The 21,076-nt window shown below is 35.7% G+C and overlaps 1 protein-coding gene and 1 pseudogene across 4 annotated transcripts in view; one reads left to right on the top strand and one right to left on the bottom strand.

The window, feature by feature from the left end:
* Positions 1–21,076, bottom strand: part of DOP1A (DOP1 leucine zipper like protein A) — a 125,452-nt gene that overhangs the window by 52,871 nt on the left and 51,505 nt on the right. For all 4 annotated transcript variants that reach the window (XM_061427303.1, XM_061427305.1, XM_061427304.1 and 1 more), the window contains exons 4-10: positions 16,993–17,163; positions 13,257–13,446; positions 9,211–9,309; positions 4,024–4,123; positions 3,167–3,276; positions 2,111–2,219; positions 367–487 (exon numbers count right to left, since the gene is read on the bottom strand). In XM_061427303.1, coding sequence (XP_061283287.1) covers positions 367–487; positions 2,111–2,219; positions 3,167–3,276; positions 4,024–4,123; positions 9,211–9,309; positions 13,257–13,446; positions 16,993–17,163 — 900 coding nt within the window. The remainder of the gene's footprint in view (positions 1–366; positions 488–2,110; positions 2,220–3,166; positions 3,277–4,023; positions 4,124–9,210; positions 9,310–13,256; positions 13,447–16,992; positions 17,164–21,076) is intronic.
* Positions 19,407–20,566, top strand: LOC133253732 (acyl-protein thioesterase 1-like; annotated as a pseudogene).

The following is a 21,076-nucleotide window of genomic DNA, read 5'->3' as shown; positions in this document are numbered from 1 at the left end:
GCAAACTACTAGTCCTGGTTACCAAACAAGGTACAGCTTTCGTTATTAACTGATATGTGGCAGCTAATCTCTTGTGAGTTTGATAGGTATGAATGAATTCCCTGGAATCTGTATCTTCACATTAACGGCTAAAATTTAGTTTTCTAAACTGGCGAGCTTGAGAGCCAACCCTGGAAGGTGGTGGCTACACAGCAGTCATTATCTGTTTGAAAGGTCAGTGCAGTTAATTATGAAAGTTCATATTTCTAAAACATAGTAAGACCTTAAATTTACTCGTTCATAACACGAATTTCATACAGCAATGTCTCCTTTTAAGTATTAGTAAATGAGGATCTTTGTGTCGTGCTTAATTTTTTGGTAATCTACCTGCTTAACTGAGCATGATCTTTGCTGAAGGGTGGTTCCATTTGAAGATCCAATTCTGCTTTGCACTGAGAATATAACGTTCTAAACACTTCAATTAGGACATCTTCTAGGATTACAGGTCCTAAAATTAATACACATATTAAAGATTATAATTAACATTATAAATCATGATTATCTACAAATTGACACAATTAAAGTATGCTTTAAAAGAAGTATTTGAAAAAATAATGTTTTTTCCAGAAGTAAAACTAAACTTCACATCCTGAGAAGCTAACACAAAATAGTAAATAACTGAACAAATGTTTATTTAGAAATTACAGAATCAGGAAAATTGGTTTTGCCAGTTAAAAGCTCTTTCAGCTTGGACAATTTAAACTCCTTTGAATTTTAATTTCTTCATGTAGAATGAGGATAATAAGAATAAACTTATAGGACGATCAGTATTAAGGGTTAGGAAAAATTTTGTAAGATAGATAGCATAGTTTCCAGAATATAATGGGTATTCAATTAATGTAAATTATATTACTATTAATTAAAATAATACAAAAATTTACAAGGCTAACCTTTATTGCTGTAAGAGATACCAATCTTAAAAAATTTTCTGAACTTCATCTATTATCACATTAATAGTTAAGATTAACTATCAAAGCCATTGGTACAACTCAAGTTATCTTTATACTTAAATTTTTTCATTTTTATTTTAAGAGTTGGTAGGAGAACTTATGCTTATTTTCTGAAATGCCTATATATAATTTAATAAAATTATATCTTATTATTTCATTTTATTTTGCCCAGGCTTTTCTTAATTTCTGCACCAGCTGCCATAACTGCCTTCCCAATAGATCAAATATATAAGAAATATACAATGAAGAAAGGGAAAACACAAAAAAACAGGATGTGGGGAAGAAAGTTGAGGGATATGACTAAAATATTTTGCCTAAGTCCTTGAATTCTGGGAATTATAAGACAATCATGACAGATCATCAATGTTTTGATTTCAGTAACTTAGCCAGGATTGAGGAGCTTAGATAGCATCTTTAAAGTGACCCTGCTATCTACGTAGTACAGGGTAGATGTATGATAACACATAAGTTGAATGTATAAGCTAAGTCGCTTCAGTCATGTCCGACTCTGTGTGACCCACCAGGCTCCCCCGTCCCTGGGATTCTCCAGGCAAGAACACTGGAGTGGGTTGCCATTTCCTTCTCCAATGCAGGCACGTGAAAAAGTGAAAGTGAAGTCGCTCAGTCGTGTCCGACTCTTCACGACCCCATGGACTGCAGCCTACCAGGCTCCTCTGTCCATGGGAGTTTCCAGGCAAGAGTACTGGAGTGGGGTGCCATTGTCTTCTCCGAATTGAATGTATATCTGTATCTTAATGTTCTAGAGCAGTGGTCCCCAATCTTTTTGGCACCAGGGACTAGTTTTGTGGAAGACAATTTTTCCACAGATGGTTGGGGGGGAGGAGGGATGGTTTTGGGATGACTCGAGTGCGTTAAGTTTACTGTGTACTTTATTTCTATTATGATTACATCAGTTCCACCTCAGACCATCAGGCATTAGATTCTGGAGGCTGGGGACCTCTGTTTCAGAGCAAATTTTAGCAAGGAATTATTGAGAACCTATATTTATAGGTCATCTCAAAATACGAAAATTTTTCTAAGTATTACTTTGTCTTATTTTTATTATGCAGCAATACAAAACAACCACATGTGATCTTATGCCTTAGGATAGCATATATTACCTAGCTCAGGTTTGTCCAGTAAACTGATTAAAATACGAAAAGGTTTTAAATCCTGCATTAGAGTACTCTCTTCTCCAAATACATTCACTTGTAAGATTCCCACCATTGCCTTCAAAAAAGAAAAAGTATATTAGTCATTTAAGTAAACAAATTTAAAGGGTTTTTTCTTAAAAAAAAAAAAAAAAAATTTTTTTTTTTTTTTTTACATACAACCATATGTAAACAGAGATTTTTATCTCCTATTGTTTTTCTGAAGCTCTTTTGCCAAAGCTGGCTTTTTTTCCTTGGCTGGGGGGGAAATAATTATATTCATTTGTCTTGAAAGAAAGTGCTTTACATTGTCTCTAGAAAGAAGGTGAAAAATTAAAGAAAATTTAGAAAAATAAATTTATGAATTTGATTTCCTAAAAGATAAAATCACTTCTCTTGACAGTCAACATGCCCTAAATTCTGCCTGTTATCATGGTAGTATCGCTATTACACCATTATTTTCCCTTCGATAACTCAAAACTGTATTCTTATAACCTCACTCATTTCAAAATATTTCAGATACCATGTATTTCCTCAGTTTATTTGGAGATATCTTGAATAAACATAATTGAAGTAAAAAATAATATGAAATAAACCTATGGATCATTGTAACATTTCCATCATAATAGTAGTTGTACCACATTGAGATTCCTGTTTCGACCTAAATTTCCCTGGAATTTCAGAGTAAGTAACACAGGCGCTCACTTATTTTTGGAACAGTTCCAACTTTTACAGGGGCAGACAGGTAAGAGGCTGCAATTATGTTATAATGAAGTCAGGAAAACAAAGTAAATGAAAAAAAGATCTCAGGACTTACACAGAAGTAAGTCTAGCTTACCATAACTTATTCATTTTACTGTAGTCATTGGCTTGTTACAGTCATTCTTAGGAGGTCTGTGAGTCTTATCTCCACCCCTTCAACTGTAAATTAATTCATTGAAGGCAGGACTTTGACATACAGATTACTTATTGAGTAACTACAGTGGTCATAGAGTAACAAAAAAAAAAGAAAGAAAGCTCCATTACCTGAACCAACAAGTCTTTTGAAAAGGTAGTAAAATAGTAAGTGGCATGTTCTTCAGGATTACTGTGTCTTGTGCTTCTGGGTCCTATGATAGCACCGTTGTTATCAAAACCTCCATGGAAACAAAGTGTAAAATAAATTAAAACTGAATTCTTAAAACTGTTGTTCAGTAAATACCAAAACAACAAATGTATCAGAAACAGCACCAAACACTTACCAATTAGTAGCCCAATCAATGTCAGCAAGAGAGATCATTTTAGATAGTTTAATAAAGGGAAACCAATTCAATACATAAGTGAGTATCATAGTATACTTTCAGAATTATCTTGTTTTTTTCGAACAGTGAAATAACTGAAGATTCAGAAAATTCAAAATGAGTTGTATTGTGTCTTCTCACTCTGGGCAGTAGAGTCGTAAAGACAGGCCAAACATTCACAAAAAGTACAGAAAAACAAAGTGTCCACGGTAACTTACTGCCTGAGTGGGAGAAGGTACCACGTGTGGGACAGTAGTGTAAGTCCTGATTCAAGTTTTGGATATTACGTCATAATTCTGATTATGAATTTATTCTTCTTTGTCTACATACTTAATAGTATAACAGCTTCAATTTATAAGGAGAAAAAAAAAATCTTGGCAAAGGGAACATGATCCATAGATTGAAATAGCTTTTTCAACTAAGAAGCTTCTGAGATTTCTTCATATCATATGCTAATCACTGGGTTTTTTTTGTTTTACTGTTGTCTATTTAAGTAAATTTTAGTCTCTTCATTTAGGACATACATAAACTTGATAATACTTATGTATGGAAATTTTCCCTTCATCCTTTTCCCAGATAAGACCACACACATCAAACACCTACCGAGAAGCCAGGCATAAAGTCTTCGGTTCAGGGACATATCCCTCCTCAGGACTACGTGCAGCGCTGCCGACAAGATCCGGATCATATCTGGTCGAGTGGCCTGCAACAGTTGGGAATGTGGCTGTACTTAATCACATATAAAAACATATCACATTTTTTTCCTCTTTAAAAAAAATAATACCTCACAGTATGTTCAGAACTTTAGGGCTTATGAGGTACTTTCATACAACATTATCTCATGCAATCTTCCGAACAGAGGAATTATTACTTATATTTTACAGATTAGGAAACAATAAGAAAAGGTGGGTAACAGTTATTTAGTTGCATAGCTAAAACTATAACTGAATTATTTTAACCTCCATTTTAAAGTTCTTAATCCTATCCAACAGTAGCAAAGTCAGACAGAAAACCAAGAAAATGGAGCAGGAAGGGATAGACACAAGAGAAGACTATGTCTTCAGTGGTATCAACACTGACTACACACTCTTTAGAACTCCACTGTTTTCATCAATTCTAAGTCTTTCATTTCTTGTTCTTTCTAAAATTTTTGATCTGTAGTATTTCAAACATAGAGAAATACAGAAAACAATATAAATGACCCCTTTTTGAACCCATCACCCAGCTTTAACAAATTTTAATTTTTTTTCATCTTACTCCAGGTTTTTTAAAGAGAAATAGTATATATTTTTTTTTGCCTCTTTCCTAATAGCCATAATTGGATGTTTAAAATATGATTTACTAAAGGAGATCTGGTTTTAGCTAAAAGGGTTAAAGTTCAAAGAGAAAAAGAAAGCAGTTAATTAAATTGCTGTCAATTTTAAGAATATCACTAGATAGTCGCTTTAGAATTTTGGAATGTGAGCATTACAAGGTAAGGTAGAAATCTACTAGTCTCACAACCACTTTAGAATAAAGGACCAGAGCCCCTCACAGGGCCAAAGCACTTAAATGCCTGGTTAGTGCCCCAGCTGCTTGAGGATGCACCTCTCCTTAATCAGACTAGGCAACTTTTTACTACACCATGCTTTTTGACAGACATTAGTAGAAAGGGATTGACCCAGCTTACTTATTTTAAAGGAATCTTAGAGAAATAACTGACATGCTAAAGAACACAGATCAAGAGCTGCTAGAATACTGTTACTCATTGGAACACAGATTATCTTCTATTAATCTAAGCAATTCTCAAACGGTGGTCCCCAGACTCCTGGAGATCTCTAAGACCCTTTTGGGAGGCTCACAAGGTAAAGAAAATATTTATAACACAATACCAAGTCGGTATTTGCCTTTTGTACGTCTGTTCATGCAATAGTGGGTAAAACCGCTCGCATCTTAGCACAAACAGAAACAGCGCCAGCAGTAGCAGCCACTGTACTTTCAGTCATTGTTTTTTTTACTGTCACGTATTTTCAGTAAAAATTAAAAAAGAAGAAAAGTCAGTTTCACTTAAGAATGCTGCTGATTAAACAACAAACATTTATTGCATTAAATGTTTGACTCAAATTCATGTTGTATTCTGCACTATTCCGTGCAATGACAGGAGCACACATAAAGCGCTCCTTCTGTAAACTGAAGCATGATGGATGTCTCAGGGGAAAACCCTTCTGTGACTATGTGAACTGTGAGGTGAACTACCAGCTTCTGTCATTCTACTTTCACCTGAAAGAAGACTGACATGATCTACGATTCTTCAGGCTTGGATACTTGGCAAAAACTTTCTCAAAAATAAACAAAGTGAGCCTATCACTTCAAGGAAAACAATATTCATTGTTACAAATAATAAAATTTGAGCTTCCAAGAGAAAATTAGATTTTGGAAAATCTGTATTTGGATTGAAATTATACTGAAGTGAACTGACTTGAAAGCTTCCAATACCTAACAAACTTACTGATGAGATCAGTGGTCATGCTAGTAAACGTGATCATTTATTGCTGTGTTAGCACTTCGTGGTTTAGTCACTAAGTTGTGTCCAAATCTTGTAACCCCATGGACTGTAGCCCACCAGGCTCCTCTGTCCATAGGATTTTCCAAGCATGAATACTGGAGTGGGTTGCCATTTCCTTTTCCAAGGGATCTTCCCAATCCAGGGATCAAACCCGGGTCTCCTGCACTGCAGGCAGATCTTTTTACCAACTGAGCTACCAGGGAAGCCCAAGTGTGAGCACTTGAGAGACACAAAAAGTTCAATAAAACAACACTTTCCAAACAGCCAACTGTGATGTTACAAAAGCATATATGGTACAAGATCCATTCAAAGTGTAAGACCAGTGGGTTTTAATCAAACAGACTATGAAAAGTTCACTGATATGGTTTTTGACTTCATATTACAACTAGTTTTTTTAAAAAAACTATAGCTTCTCAAGTTTTGGAAAGCACCAAAGAAGAATATACTATTTTAACAAAAAAAGACTATTGAAGTACTCTCCTTTTCCAACTAGTATCTGTATGAGCTCTAACTTAATTCAGATACTTTAATTAAAAAAAAAAACCACAACAGAGTGAATGTCAAAGTAGATACCAGCATTCTGCTTTTTGTTAGACCATACACTAAAGAGATTTACAAAACATAAGCAGTACTAATGTAATAATTTTTAATGTGTTAGAAGATACTTTAATACTATTTGTTATAATGTGATAATCTTATTATTTTTAAGTGAATTTAAATTTTAATATTTATTTAATATTTAAATATTTTATATTTATCAGTTTTAATTTCTAATATGATAAACATAGATCTAACCTATAAAAGCAAAAGAATTTTTAGGATTCTCAATATTTTTAAAGAGTGTAATTGGGGCCATGAAACCAAAGAACTGCTAATCTATTTAATCTCAGATATATACATTATAGATATTGTCACAAGATCCTGAATGTCTTCCAATCTTATTTTGAGAGGAAAAACATCCTTGAGAAAGAAAGAAGTCACTTCTTGGTTACTACTGATATCACCACATATTTCTAACATGGATTTTGCTACAATCTCAATTAAAGGTGTAACTTCTAGAGATTCGGGTCATGCTAAGTCACTTCACTGTGACTGACTCTTCGCAACCTATGGACCTTAACCCACCATGGCTTCTCTGTTCATGGAATTCTCCAGGCAAGAATGCTGGAGTAGGTAGCCTGCCCTCCTCCAGGAGATCTTCCTGACCCAGGGATTGAATCCGCCTCTTACATCTCTTGCACTAGCAAGCAGGTTCTTTACTGCTAGAGCCACCTGGGAACTTTCCGTAAAAAAAAGAAAAATAAAAAGAGTCTAGCAAACTTGGCAAGTGCTAACACTCCTAACAGCACTCTTTTTGGGATAAGGTAATGAAGGCTCTCTTCAACTACAAATACAACTGATACTGGTTATGAGTTTATTATAGGCAAGACATGGAAAGGAGGGAAGTGGGGAAGAAAGATTACTTTGTCATGATCCTTTGATCCTTCTTCTCAGGTAATCTAATAATATGGTATGGTAATGGGGGAGAGAGAATTGGGTCTGGGTAGAGTATGTACTTTTTAAGAAACATATTCAACATAGCTATTGTTTTCATAATGCAAATTATACAGAAGGAAGCCAGAAGAAAAGCTTCTTGGCTGGTAGGGATACAGAAGTGGTAGAGTAAGCAAGTTCTGAAGGAAGCTCTTGTTGGAAAAAGGTTGAGAAATACTAGTCCACTGAGATTACACGTTCTTCTCAAGTGAACTCTACCATGACTTAATTCTTTAGGTCTTGCTCAATCCTCTATCAGTATACTGAAGGACTAAGACTGCTGAATGTTTGAAAGGGAAGAAAGCAATGGGAATGCTTAAGAGTAAAAGTTAATGAGTTTTTTCAACAAAGGGCCAGATAATAAACATTTTAGGCTTTTGAGCCACATGTTTGTCATATTCTTCTTTGTTTTCTTTTATGAGCATTTTAAAAAGTAGAAAATCATTTTTACCTTGTGAGCGGTTTGCCCACCTCTACAGTGTAAGTTTAGATTATCCTGATATGTCCCAGCAGGCGTTTCAGTGAAAAGTCAGAGGCAGAACAAATGCCCCTGGCTTAAGGATGGCAAGTCTTAAAATAGAAACTAGGGGTAGTTTATGCCTTACCCCTGTAACATACTGTTAGAGTACGTAGTAACATACTGTTCCTACTACTAGGAGCGGTATAGGCAATAAAGTGTAAAATTCTTCAATTATTAACAACTCAATTTCAAACTGAATAAAGTAATAAGGAAAAATTTGAGCATGGCCAGTCGTAATGAAAACGCACTAGTTATCTATTAACAGCTCTTACAAAGCCCCAAATAATGGTCTTTTCTGCTAATGATGTTTGCGAAATAAACTTTTTCCAAGGTATAACTTCTTCATATTACATTTGTTAGGCATGTAGCAACACCATTCTGAATACTTACACACTGCTGTTCAAACTCATTCATCAAAGTTTACAACTCAAAATAATTTAGATGACTTCCTTAAAAATCAGGATACTGATTCAATTAAGTTCCAGCTTCATTTATGATTTAAGTGAGCTGTTCTCATCTATCATGAAAGTACAGGTGACCCATGAACAACGAGGAGGTTAAGGGGAACTGACAGCTAATTGAAAAAATTCAAGGATAATTTTAGTTGGACCTCCATATCTGCAGCTTCACATCCCTGATTCAAACAACCATGGATCCTGTGGTACTATAGTGCTTACTACTGGACAGAATTTGTGTATAAGTGGACTCATGAAGTTCAAACACTTGTTTAAGGTTCAACTGTACTAGAGAATGTCGGAGCAACTAGATATTTAGCTTTCAAATTATAGCCAACTCTGCTAATGGTCTGACACACATCCCCACAATCACCAAACCAAGAAAAAATTACATTAAGACAAAAAATAACAGCTGGGCAGAAGGTCTCAAGAGTGAGCTGTGGCTCACTCACAGCTAGCAATGAATATAGTACCTTTTGCTTTTGATAGGTTAGAACTTTTTTTTTAAGGTATGAAATAATCTATTTCACTTTCCATATTTTTACCCAAATCAATAAATCTTGTTTCCCCCCAAATTTCAGAAAGTCCATTCCTTAAAAAGGAAATATGTTTTCTATGTACTTGCTGGTTGATAAAACAAGAGAATCCAACTTAAATATAATTTTAAAAATAACAACAGATTAGGAATCTGAATTTCCAAAGAATGCCTTATATTGAAACTGGCATTAATGTTTTACCTGACTCATGTGGAACGGAAAACAGAAGAGTATGAGGTCCAGTGTGCTTCTCTGGACGAGCACACTTGAATCCTGCACCGAAGTACTTACTGCTTCTACCTAAAATAAGAGAGCCTTTAGTATTTATTGTGTATTACCTTGGGAAATAGTTACCATGAAAATGTGACAATGCTTCAGTTTTCCCTAAAAAATAAAAATATGTTTTCAAATTTATTTCGTAACCACTAATTATACATACTGACATTGCTTTGGATAGGTAAACATATTATAATAGTTCAAAATTAAGAATAACTAAAAAGTACACAGCCAAAAGTTCTCTCCCATCTGTTTTTAATTACCCAATTTTCTTTGTGCAAGCAATCAAGACTAGTGAATATTTTCTTCAAATATAAATAAATAACATGCATGCATATATCACAAACTCTGCCTTGTTTCATTTAACAGCACATTCTGAAGTGCTTTCCTTAACACTACAAAGAGTTTCAGTTTTTATAGCTAGAGAAATATTTCCTTTCATAGATTAATCTTAATTTAACTAGGCTCCTAATGATAGACATTTATACTATTTATATCATTTACTATTGTAAATTATGTTGCAATAGACATATAATGTACAAGCACACCCATAGGACAAATCTTTCAAAGCAGAATTGCCATACCTTGGAATATATGCTGTTACAATTTAAATAAAGTAATGTTTTCTCTTAACATTTTGCATATTTATATTCTTACCAGCAATGTGTGACAATTTGCTCTCTTGTGTTTACCTGCACATTTTTTGTTCTTGCGAATCTAATACATGAAAAAGGGTACCTTGATATAGTTTAAACTCTTGCTTCTCTTATTATAAATAATGTTGAGAATGTTTTTAATATCTTTGAATTATTTTTATTTCCTTAGGTTAAGATTCATTTCAAATCCATTGTTCTACTTGATTAACATTTACTAATTAATTTATGTAGCTTTTTGAATAATGATGTTAGTCCTCTGTGAAGTACTGTAAATTATTTTCCAGTTATGACACTTATTTTTGAAAGAAAATTTAAACAATGATTTCTTTAACACTTCCATTAAGTTATTAAAAGGAAATGTAATAATACATTGGAAGACAGTTTGGTAGTTTCTTATAAAAAATGTATTAGAAGAAAATATAGAAGTAAATCTGTTTGATCTTGGACACAATTTCTTAGATATATCTATCAGCAACAAATGACAAAAAAGAAAATGGGTAAATTGGATATGATCAAAATTAAAATTTCTGTGCTTTAAAAGCATACTATCAAGAAGGTGAGAAGACAATTCACAGAATGTGAGATAATATTTTGAAATCATATGTATGATAAGAATTTAATATCCAAAATGTGCAAACTAAGCAAATCTAAACGAAGATCATGGCATCCGGTCCCATCACTACATGGGAATAGATGGGGAAACAGTGGAAACAGTGTCAGACTTTATTTTTGGGGCTCCAAGATCACTGCAGATGATGACCGCAGCCATGAAATTAAAAGACGCTTACTCCTTGGAAGGAAAGTTATGACCAACCTAGATAGCATATTCAAAAGCAGAGACATTACTTTGCCAACAAAGGTTCGTCTAGTCAAGGCTATGGTTTTTCCTGTAATCATGTATGGATGTGAGAGTTGGACTGTGAAGAAGGCTGAGCACCGAAGAATTGATGCTTTTGAACTGTGGTGTTGGAGAAGACTCTTGAGAGTCCCTTGGACTGCAAGGAGATCCAACCAGTCCATTCTGAAGGAGATCAGCCCTGGGATTTCTTTGGAAGGAATGATGCTAAAGCTGAAACTCCAGTACTTTGGCCACCTCATGTGAAGAGTTGACTCATTGGAAAAGACTCTGATGCTGGGAGGGATTGGGGGCAGGAGGAGAAGGGGACAGCAGAGGATGAGATGGCTGGATGGCATCACTGACTCGATGGACGTGAGTCTTAGTGAACTCCGGGAGTTGGTGATGGACAGGGAGGCCTGGCGTGCTGCGATTCATGGGGTTGCAAAGAGTCGGACACGACTGAGTGACTGATCTGATCTGATCTGATAGAAACAGAAAATAGATCAATGGTTGCTAGAGACAGGAGTGAAGAGAAATTGTGATGAGGTTAATGGGTATAGATGGAGTTTCTTTCTGGGGTGATTAAAATGTTCTCAAATTAGATAATGGTGATAGCTGTACAACTTTGTGAATATACTAAAAACCACTGAATTATACAATGCAAAAGGATAAATTTCACAGCATGCGAATTATATCTCAATGTTATTTTAAAAAGCTAAACATATTTACCATATGAACCAAGAATTCCATCCCTAGGTATTTATTTTCTCAAGAAAAATGTCTGTTTAAAGATGTGGTACATATATATATAAAGAAACACTATCAGCCAGAAAAAAAGAATGAAATGATGACATCTTCAGTAACATGCACTGACCCAGAGATTATCATACTAAGTGAAGCAAGTCAAAGACCAATATCACATGACATCACTTATATGCAGAATCTTTTAAAACATGACACAAATGAACGTATTTACAAAATAGAAACAGATTCACAGACTTAGAAAACAATCTTATGGTTACCAAAGTGGGGAGGGATAAATTAGGAGGTTGGGTTTAACGTATACACTCTATTATATTTAAAATAGATAACCAACAAGGACCTATTATATAGCACAGGGATCTCAATATTCTGTAAAAACCTAAATGGGGAAAGAATTTGAAAGAGAATGGATACATGTATATGTATAACTGAATCACTTCGCTGCACATTTGAAACGAACACAATATTGTAAATCAACTATCATGTGCTCAGACACTCAGTTGTGTCTTGACTTTTAAAGTTAAAAAAAGAATAGTTCTGAGTGGGGGAGAAAAAAAGAACATACATCTGTACAAATAACTGTATGAAAATGTTTATATTATTAGTTTAGTCTTAACGGCCCCAAACTGGAAACAATGCAAATGTTTGTTAATCACTGAATGAACAAACTGTGGTACATTCATAAAATACTAGATAGCAGTATAAGAGATTACTGATACATATTGACACATGCAAAACATGGATGACTCTCAAATGTGTTATACAAAATGAAAGACATCAGACAACGGCTAACACTGCATGATTCTGCTTATGTAACATTCTGTGAAAAGCACAATCTAGAGGAAAAGAAAATAGAGCAGTGTTTGCAAGGGCCTGGGGGTGTAGGGGAATGGGAGAGACTGCAAATGGACACAGAAGAACTTTTGGGGGTGATGGAAATGTTCTTTATCTTGATTTTATAGTATTGGTTGCTTGTCTGTATGTATTTGTCAAATTCATACAACTGTACACATAAGATGAGTTAATTTCAATGTATGCTAATTATACTTTAATATAACCAAAATATGTATAAAAATCTGCCAGTTCATAATTACATGGGGAGAAAGGAAAGGATGAGTAATCACAAAGTTTTATTTGAAACTTTTCAAAAGGACCATCTAGGGTTTTCTTGTTTTTCCATTCATTGTTCATTTTAAGAGTATACACTCTATAAGCATAAATGGTTTCCTTCTGTTAATTTTTAAATTAAAAAGTATAAGCAAGCAATTGACGTGAATTTTTCCAACTATCTTTCACTGTCTGCTTTAGTAATACCTTCTTTTGCACAAATCCCATACAGAATCTGGCCTATTACTTGGTCTAAAATCTGTCTTTCCTATGAAGAAAGCTATGATCCAAGAGAAGGTTCACTTGAGAATAATAAAATGAACGTGGCTATGTAAACAATGATCTGATCAGTTAGCAACATGGTAATAAAGACCATTTATTTGCTTGACTGATAGATAATGAAGATAACATATAAATGACAATCCCTTTTCTATGAAAAATAAAAAAACTTGAAATTTCCCAAATCAATAATGTGACTATTTTGGTCTTTAAGTTTCCTTGATGAAAAATATAAGACTCATGAAAACAAGAACATCATTTGTGGCATGATTCTCAGTATCTGGCTATAAAGAAATATTAGTTAAATGAGCAAACACATGTAGACCTACCATTAGCTCAATATCACTGCCAATTATATAAAGCTGATCTTCCATGGAAAGCTTCCGGTTCAAGTGGGCAAGAACATAGGTGATTCCAGGCAGACGCACAGCAGGACTGGTGAGAAGGCTACCCCAGAGGGCACTGTAGAAGGCTGACTGGTCCACTGCAGCAGCAACCTTTTCCAGTAAAGTGTTTGTTCTGAGGTACAAAATAAAGTGCTTTGAGAGGGGAAACATTTAGCTTCACATTGTTAAGCATAAACCATTATACTCTCCCAGAATGTACGAAAGCATCCTTGCTGTAGTCGTATGTTCTGCCCTGGACACAAGTGGGGTGGATGGGAAGAACCATACAGGTCAGAGTCAGAGGGCTGGGTGTAAGTTCTGGTTCCATCACTGGCTACCTGTGTAATTCAGGGAAATCACTTAGTCTTTCTTGAGTTCAGTTTCCTCAGCTGTAAAAAAGATAACAACAAAAACACCTCCACAAGTCCCATCTACCTCAACGAACTGTTAAACCCACACTTTAGTTAATAATAAGGAACCTCATAGGCTACAGTTCATGGGGTCGCAAACAGTCCGACACAACTGAGCGACTTCACTTTCACTTTTTTCATAGAAGAACATATCTTCTGTTGACTTTCTACAAAATTTTAAAGGATATTTCCTTTTCTTGGAAATCATATTACATAATTTACATCATGCGAAATGCCAGGCAGGATGAAGCACAAGCTGAAATCAAGATTGCTGGGAGAAATACCAATAACTTCAGATATGCAGAGGACACGACCCTTATGGGAGAAAACGAAGAGGAACTAAAGAGCCTCTTGGTGAAGGTGAAAGAGGAGAGTGAAAAAGCTAGCTGAAAACTCAACATTCAAAAAACAAAGATCATGGCACCCGGTCCCTTTACTTCATGACAAACAGATGGGGAAACAATAGAAACAGTGATAGACTTTATTTCTTGGGCTCCAAAATCACTGCAGATGGTGACTGCAGCCATGACATTAAAAGACACTTGCTCCTTGGAAGAAAAGCTATGACCAACCTAGTCAGCATATTAAAAAGAGAGACATTCCTTTGCTGACAAAGGTCCATCTAGTCAAAGCTACGATTTTTCCAGTAGTCATGTGTGGATGTGAAGTTGGACCATAAAGAAAGCTGAGCGCCCAAGAATTGATACTTTTGAACTGTGGTGTTGGAGATGACTCTTAAGAGTCCCTTGGACTGCAAGGAGATCAAATCAGACAATTCTAAAGGAAATCAGTCCTGAATATTCCTTGGAAGGATTGATGCTGAAGCTCCAATACTTTGGCCACCTGATATGGGGAACTGACTCTTTTGAAAAGACCCTGATGCTGGGAAAGGCAGGAGGAGAAGGGGATGACAGAGGATGAGATGGTTGGACGGCTTCACTGACTCAATAGACATGATTTTGAATAAGCTCTGGGAGTTGGTGATGGTCAGGGAAGCCTGGCGTGCTGCAGTCCATAGCGTTGCAGAGTCGGACATGACCAAGCAATTGAACTGAACTGACTGAATTTAAAACAACTTGAATGAATTATGCTATGACAAAATATAAGATGCATTATTCAAGATAAACAAAGTAATACACAAAAATTTAATACACTGTTGTATAACAGATTCAGAATCAAGAGAATCTGATGAAGTTCTACTGTTTACTTGCTATGTGATTTAATACTAACACTGTAATCTCTTCTGGTCTCAACCTACTTATGCATTAAAAGAACATGTTTTCACATCTTTTTGTATTGAATAACTGGCAAAACATAATGCTATGATCTGAATGTTTTTGTCCCTTCAATATTTATATGTTAAAACCTTGATGCCCCAAAGTGACTGCATTAGAAGATGGAGGCTTTGGGCACCCTCATGAATGAGATTAGTGTTCTCATGAAAGAAATTCCAACAGAGCTCCATAGCCCCCTCCAGAAGGTCAGGATACAGGTAAAAGGCGCTGGCTGTGAATCAGGCAGAAGGCACTCACCAGAACATGATCATGCTACCACTTTGATTCTGACAGCCAGAATCAAGAATGGTGAGAAATAAATTTCTGAATTTATTTCTGAATTCTTGCATTTCTGAATATTTTTGAATTTCTGAAAATAAATTTGCACTCAGTCTGTGGTATTTTTTTAAAAAAAGCCAAAGGGCTTTCAAGCTAAAAGGACTAAGACACATAACAAGATAAATCATACAGATATCATAGTCATAAAGATCATTATTCAATTTCCATGTTATATTTTAAAAAATTTTAGTGTTATTTATTTGATGGCATGAGGGATGTTTTAATTGCAGTATGTGGGATCTAGTTCCTGGACCAGGGATCGAACCCAGGCTTCCTGCATTGGGAGCATAGCATCTTAGCCACTGGAACACCAGGAAAGGCCCCACGTTAAATTTTTAATTATAACTAGCAGAGTTATATGGAGAAGGCAATGGCACCCCACTCTGGTACTCCTGCCTGGAAAATCCCATGGACGGAGGAGCCTGGTAGGCTGTAGTCCATGGGGTCGCGAAGAGTTGGATATGACTGAGCGACTTCACTTTCACTTTTCACTTTCATGCTTTGGAGAAGGAAATGGCAACCCACTCCAGTGTTCTTGCCTGGAGAATCCCAGGGATGGGGGAGCCTGGTGGGCTTCTGTCTATGGGGTCGCACAGAGTCGGACACGACTGAAGCGACTTAGCAGCAGCAGCAGCAGCAGAGTTATAAAATCATATTAATTTTATGCTTCCCTTAAGAGAATAGAACAATTTAAAACAAAACTGACTCATAAATGAAATAAAATAAGCTCACATCATGTTTCTAAAATTGTCCTGAAACAGAAATTAATTTTTTCTCAAAGTAGCTTTTTAAGAGTGATCCAATATTTTCAGGGTTAGATTCCTACATCATTATGGTAGCAGATGAACATACAAAAAATAGAGTAACTTGTTTAAATAAATTATATAAATATAAATCATTAGGACTACTCATAAAGAAAGTTTGGCATTTTCTATTTCTGACATCTTAGTTCATAATTTCCTTTTTGGTAAGAATATCAGTAACAGAGATATTAAAGATACTTAATGCTATCAAGCATTGTATACCACTATTAACTTCCAAAGAAATAATAATAAGCTTCAAACAGACCAACTCATTTTCTTTGAAGAGTTAAAATAGCAAGAGTACCGTGTCAATAGCTACTCAAAGAGTGCTGTACCTGGAGACAGGCTATTTTTAACAATTTAAAACTGGATGGCACACTGCCCAATCTTCCATTCTTTTTATTAATCTAAATGTCCTATCTACTGTATTATTATTTTAAATTATGAGTCACCATTTTTTAAGTGACTTACAAGTGCTGAAGTACTGGACTAAGTAATTTCAATATTACAGTAACACAATGAATGGTATGTTTTTTAATAGATGAGGAAACTGAATAAAGTTCAGAAATGTTGAAAAAGTTTTTCTAAGCTCACACAGTATCTGCCGAACTAGGATTTGAACTCAGTCTAGCTATCTAAGTCTGTATTCTTATTACCAGCTATATTTTCAGTGTGATAATGCAGATTAGATACACTACAAAAAATTTTTTTTTGCTATAAAAATCTTCAGGTCAGGTACTAAAGTGTTTAGAATAATCAGTTTTTGTGATGTTAATATTAATGACTTAAGGATGCTTGCTGACAAATTCATGACTTTGATTACTTAGCTGCAGCAATAACAGTAGCATCTTACCTCTCATAGTACTCTGATCCTTCTTCTAAGCCAGGAAGAATACCAGTTAGCAATCCTTGTAGACCAGGCTTCAGTGTTTTACCCAAAGGCAGATAATATATCTCATACAAACTCAACAATGTTGGTTTCACTGACATGGCAGCATTTGCAAGGAGAGGAAAGAGTCCAGAACTGTTTTAAAAAATAAAAACAAAAGTGAGAGGCAAAATAACTACAAAATATTAATTCATATATACCAATATGTATGTATATATCTTCTTAAAATGAAATAGTAAGTTATACTGCTTACCTTAAAATCATATCTATACTGTATAGTGATGACTTCTATATCCATTAAACAAACCTAGGTCTCTCATCTGAGCTTCATACTCATAAACCCAAAGGTCACCTAGATGTTTCATAAGGCCTTCAAATTCCACAATTCGTAAACAGAATTCCCTCTCTTTCCCTTCCCCAAAACCTGATCCTTCCCCTGTAATTTCCATTTCAAAATATGGCAACAACAACAACAACAAAAAATATGGCAACAGAACCCATCTGTTTGACCAAAAACTGTACATCTCAGAGTGATCCTTGACCCTTAAAAAAATAAAAACCTTTAAACTGGAATCAGTCATCAAGTTTTCTCTCCAAGCCATTCTCCTAGATATTTTTTGTAAATATAATAAATTCTCTCCATTTCCACCAGATAGTTCCTTAGAAAAGACCACCAAGATATCTCAATCACATCTTACCAAACATCATATTTTAATCACTGAATTATCCAGTACTGCTTCAGTGTTGCTCAATAAAGCAACTGTTCTCAATAAAACCCTTCATTGGTTTCGTGCTGGTTACTGCCTAACTGCTTACTGTGGCTTTAACATCTTGCTACTACATACCTCTGTACAGCCCACGCATGCTCACCAATATCACTCCTGCACCCTCTGCTTCAGCTACACTGAACAATTCCTCTCAAGTTCACTTCAGAACTTTCCACACTCTCTTCAGCGCCCAGGCCTTCACACATGCTGTGCTGAAAGGTACAATCCCTGCTCCCTCACTTTCTCCTCATTGTCTGCATGACTCTTAGACTTTCAGGAATTGGCCTAAGCTATTTCCCTGAGAAGACTATCTCCTAATTAGACTAGGTTAGGCTCCTTATTAAATGTTCACATAGTACCCAATACTTACTTATTTCTAATAAGTAACTTTGTTTTATTAACAATAAGTAAATCCATTGCTGTGCTAATAATAAGTAATGCTACTCCTTGAAGCAAAAGGAACCATCAACAAAGTGAAAAGACAACCTACAGAATGGGAAAAACTATTTGCAAACCATATATCTGATAAGGGGTTAATATCCAAAACACGTAAAGAACTTGTACAACTCAATAGCAAATAATAGTAATAACCTAAGTACAAAATGGGTAAAGGACCTGAATAGACATTTCTCCAAAGAACATATGTGGTCAACAAGTACATGAAAGGATGCTTAACATCACCAGTCATCAGGGAAATACAAATTAAAACGCCATGAGATCGCATCTCATGACTGTTGGAAGGACCATCATCAAAAAGACAAGAGGTAACAAATGCTGGTGAGGATGTAGAGACAAGGGAATCCTTGTGCACTGCTGGAGGGACTCCAAACTGGTACAGCCACTATGGAAAACAGTATGGAGGTTCCTCAAGAAAGTAAAAATTCCACTTCTGGGACTACATTCAAAGGAAACAAAAACACTAACTCAAAAAGCTATCTGAAACCCCATTTTCACAGCAGCATTATTTATAACAGCCAAGACATGGAAGCTTAAGTGTCCACTAATGGATGAACAGATAAAGAAGCTGTGAGATATATATATATATATATATATATATAAAGTGGAATATTATTCAGTCATAAAATGAGGAACTCCTACCATTTACAACCTCTTGGATGGACCGTTAAGGTATTATACTGAGATAAGTCAGACAGAAAAAGACTAATACTGTATGATCTCACTTACAGGTAGAATCTTAACTAACAAAAAAAAGACAAATATAAAACCCACACTCATAGAAAAAGAGTCCTCAAATTTGTGGTTATGAGAGGTAATGGTTAGGGACGAGGTGGGTGTGAGGAAAGTGGTTAAAAGGTACCAACTTCCAGTTATAAGATGATTGAGTACTATGGATGTAATGTAAAACATGACTAGAGTTAACACTGCTGCATGACACACAGGAAAGTTCTAAGAGTAAACCAAGAGTACTCTAAGGAGAAAAATTTTCCCCATTATTCTTTTCTTCCTTCTTTCTGTTGTATCTAAATGAGATGATGATGTTCGCTGAACCTATTGTAATCATTTCACAATATATGTAAATCAAACCAACTTGCTGTATACCTTAAAATTATACAGTGATGTATGTCAATTGTTTATCAGGAAAACTGAGGGAGAAAGACTAATTCTGATAGGTAGCTCTGTAATATCAGAAAGCAAGAGGCCTTTTGGCCTGGCTGGATGCCCGCTCTGCCTTTTGCTTCAGATGTGTGATCAGTGGAACTGGCGTGTATAGGGCAATAATATATGGGCCCTGCTGCCTGCCATTATGTCCGCTGCCCAGAAGGCCACTGCTGCGGTGATCTTCCTTTGTGGACTGGGAGATACAGGGCACGGATGGGCAGAAGCCTTCACCGGGATCAGAAGTGTCCACACCAAATACATCTGCCCGCACGTGCTAGTTATGCCTGTAACATTACATATGAACATGGTCATGCCTTCTTGGTTTGACATTACTGGGCTTTCACCCGATTCACTGGAGGATGAAACTGGAACTAAGCAGCAGCAGAAAATGTAAAACCTTTGACAGAGCAAGACACGAAGAATAGCATTCCACAAGAGATGAAGAACAGCAATCCTTCTAACAGAGTTATTTGGGGAGGATTAGGGAGGTGCTTTACCATGGTACATGGCTCTGACTACACAGCAGAAGCTGGCTGGTTGTCACTGCTCTGGGCTTCCTTTCCACAGGGCCCGTATCAGTGGTTTGAGGAGAGACATTTCTATTCTTCAGTGCCATGGAGATCTGGACCCTTTAGTACCCCTAATTCCTGGTGCTCTTACTGCAGAAAAGCTAAAACCATTGGTAAATCCAGCCAATGTAACCTTCAAAACCTATGGAGGCTTGAGGCACAGTTCATGTCAACAGGAGATGATGGACACCAAGCAGTTCGTCAGTCAACTCCTACCTCCCATTGACTAATGCCACTAAGAGGCCTTGTGTAGAAGTGCATACCAGCATCGTCTATTAGAATACACACTCCTGTCTGTGCCCAACCTTGAAACCTCTAATGTCTGCAGTGTTAAAATGTTTTGCAAATACACACCAATGACACAGGCTAAATAAAGTCTCCTCATGGGAAATTAATGATCTTTGAAGTTTCTATATACATATTTGTATATGACATAGTCCAGGATACATTAGTATTAAACTAGCAGTATACACTAACTGATACACTGGTATTGAATACACTAGTATTAAAATAGAGAGAGAAGCAGCCAACTTCTTTCTCCCAAATGTAATTCAGCAAAATGATAAAATAACTGCAACCAGATTTTTTATTATATCACTTGAAAATTATTAGCATGCTTAATTAAAACTTGTTCAGATATAAATGAGCAGTTAAAATGTAAATAGTTTATGTGTGTGGGGACTTAGGACTACAGGCTTATACCCCAAACTGCCAAGTCACCAGGCAGTATCTGTATTTTTATATATGTGTTCATATATACATAATGATTATAATGCATAATAAGAATGAGGTGTTATTACATTATTCCTAATAAAAGGGATAATGCTTCTAAGTGTCAATAAAGAGCAATATTGCTCTCTTCAATTAACGGCCCTTTTATTTTGGGGGAACAGCTTTTTCTTTGCTGAATATACTTTGTTTAATACTCTTTTTCTCTGTAGAAAAGAAATGTGTTCCTTCTTTTTTATCCTTCACAACAGACCAAATATTTCCTATTTGCCACAGACACCTGCTGTCAATATGTGCTGTAATTTAATATTCTGGATCACATGCATGATGGCACTGAAAATATATTTCTACTGACAGAAAGAA

Source organism: Bos javanicus, chromosome 9 (assembly GCF_032452875.1).
Source record: "Bos javanicus breed banteng chromosome 9, ARS-OSU_banteng_1.0, whole genome shotgun sequence".
Taxonomy (NCBI): Eukaryota; Metazoa; Chordata; class Mammalia; order Artiodactyla; family Bovidae; genus Bos; species Bos javanicus.
The sequence above is the reverse complement of the archived record's forward strand: the minus strand, read 5'-3'. Positions and strand labels throughout refer to the sequence as shown.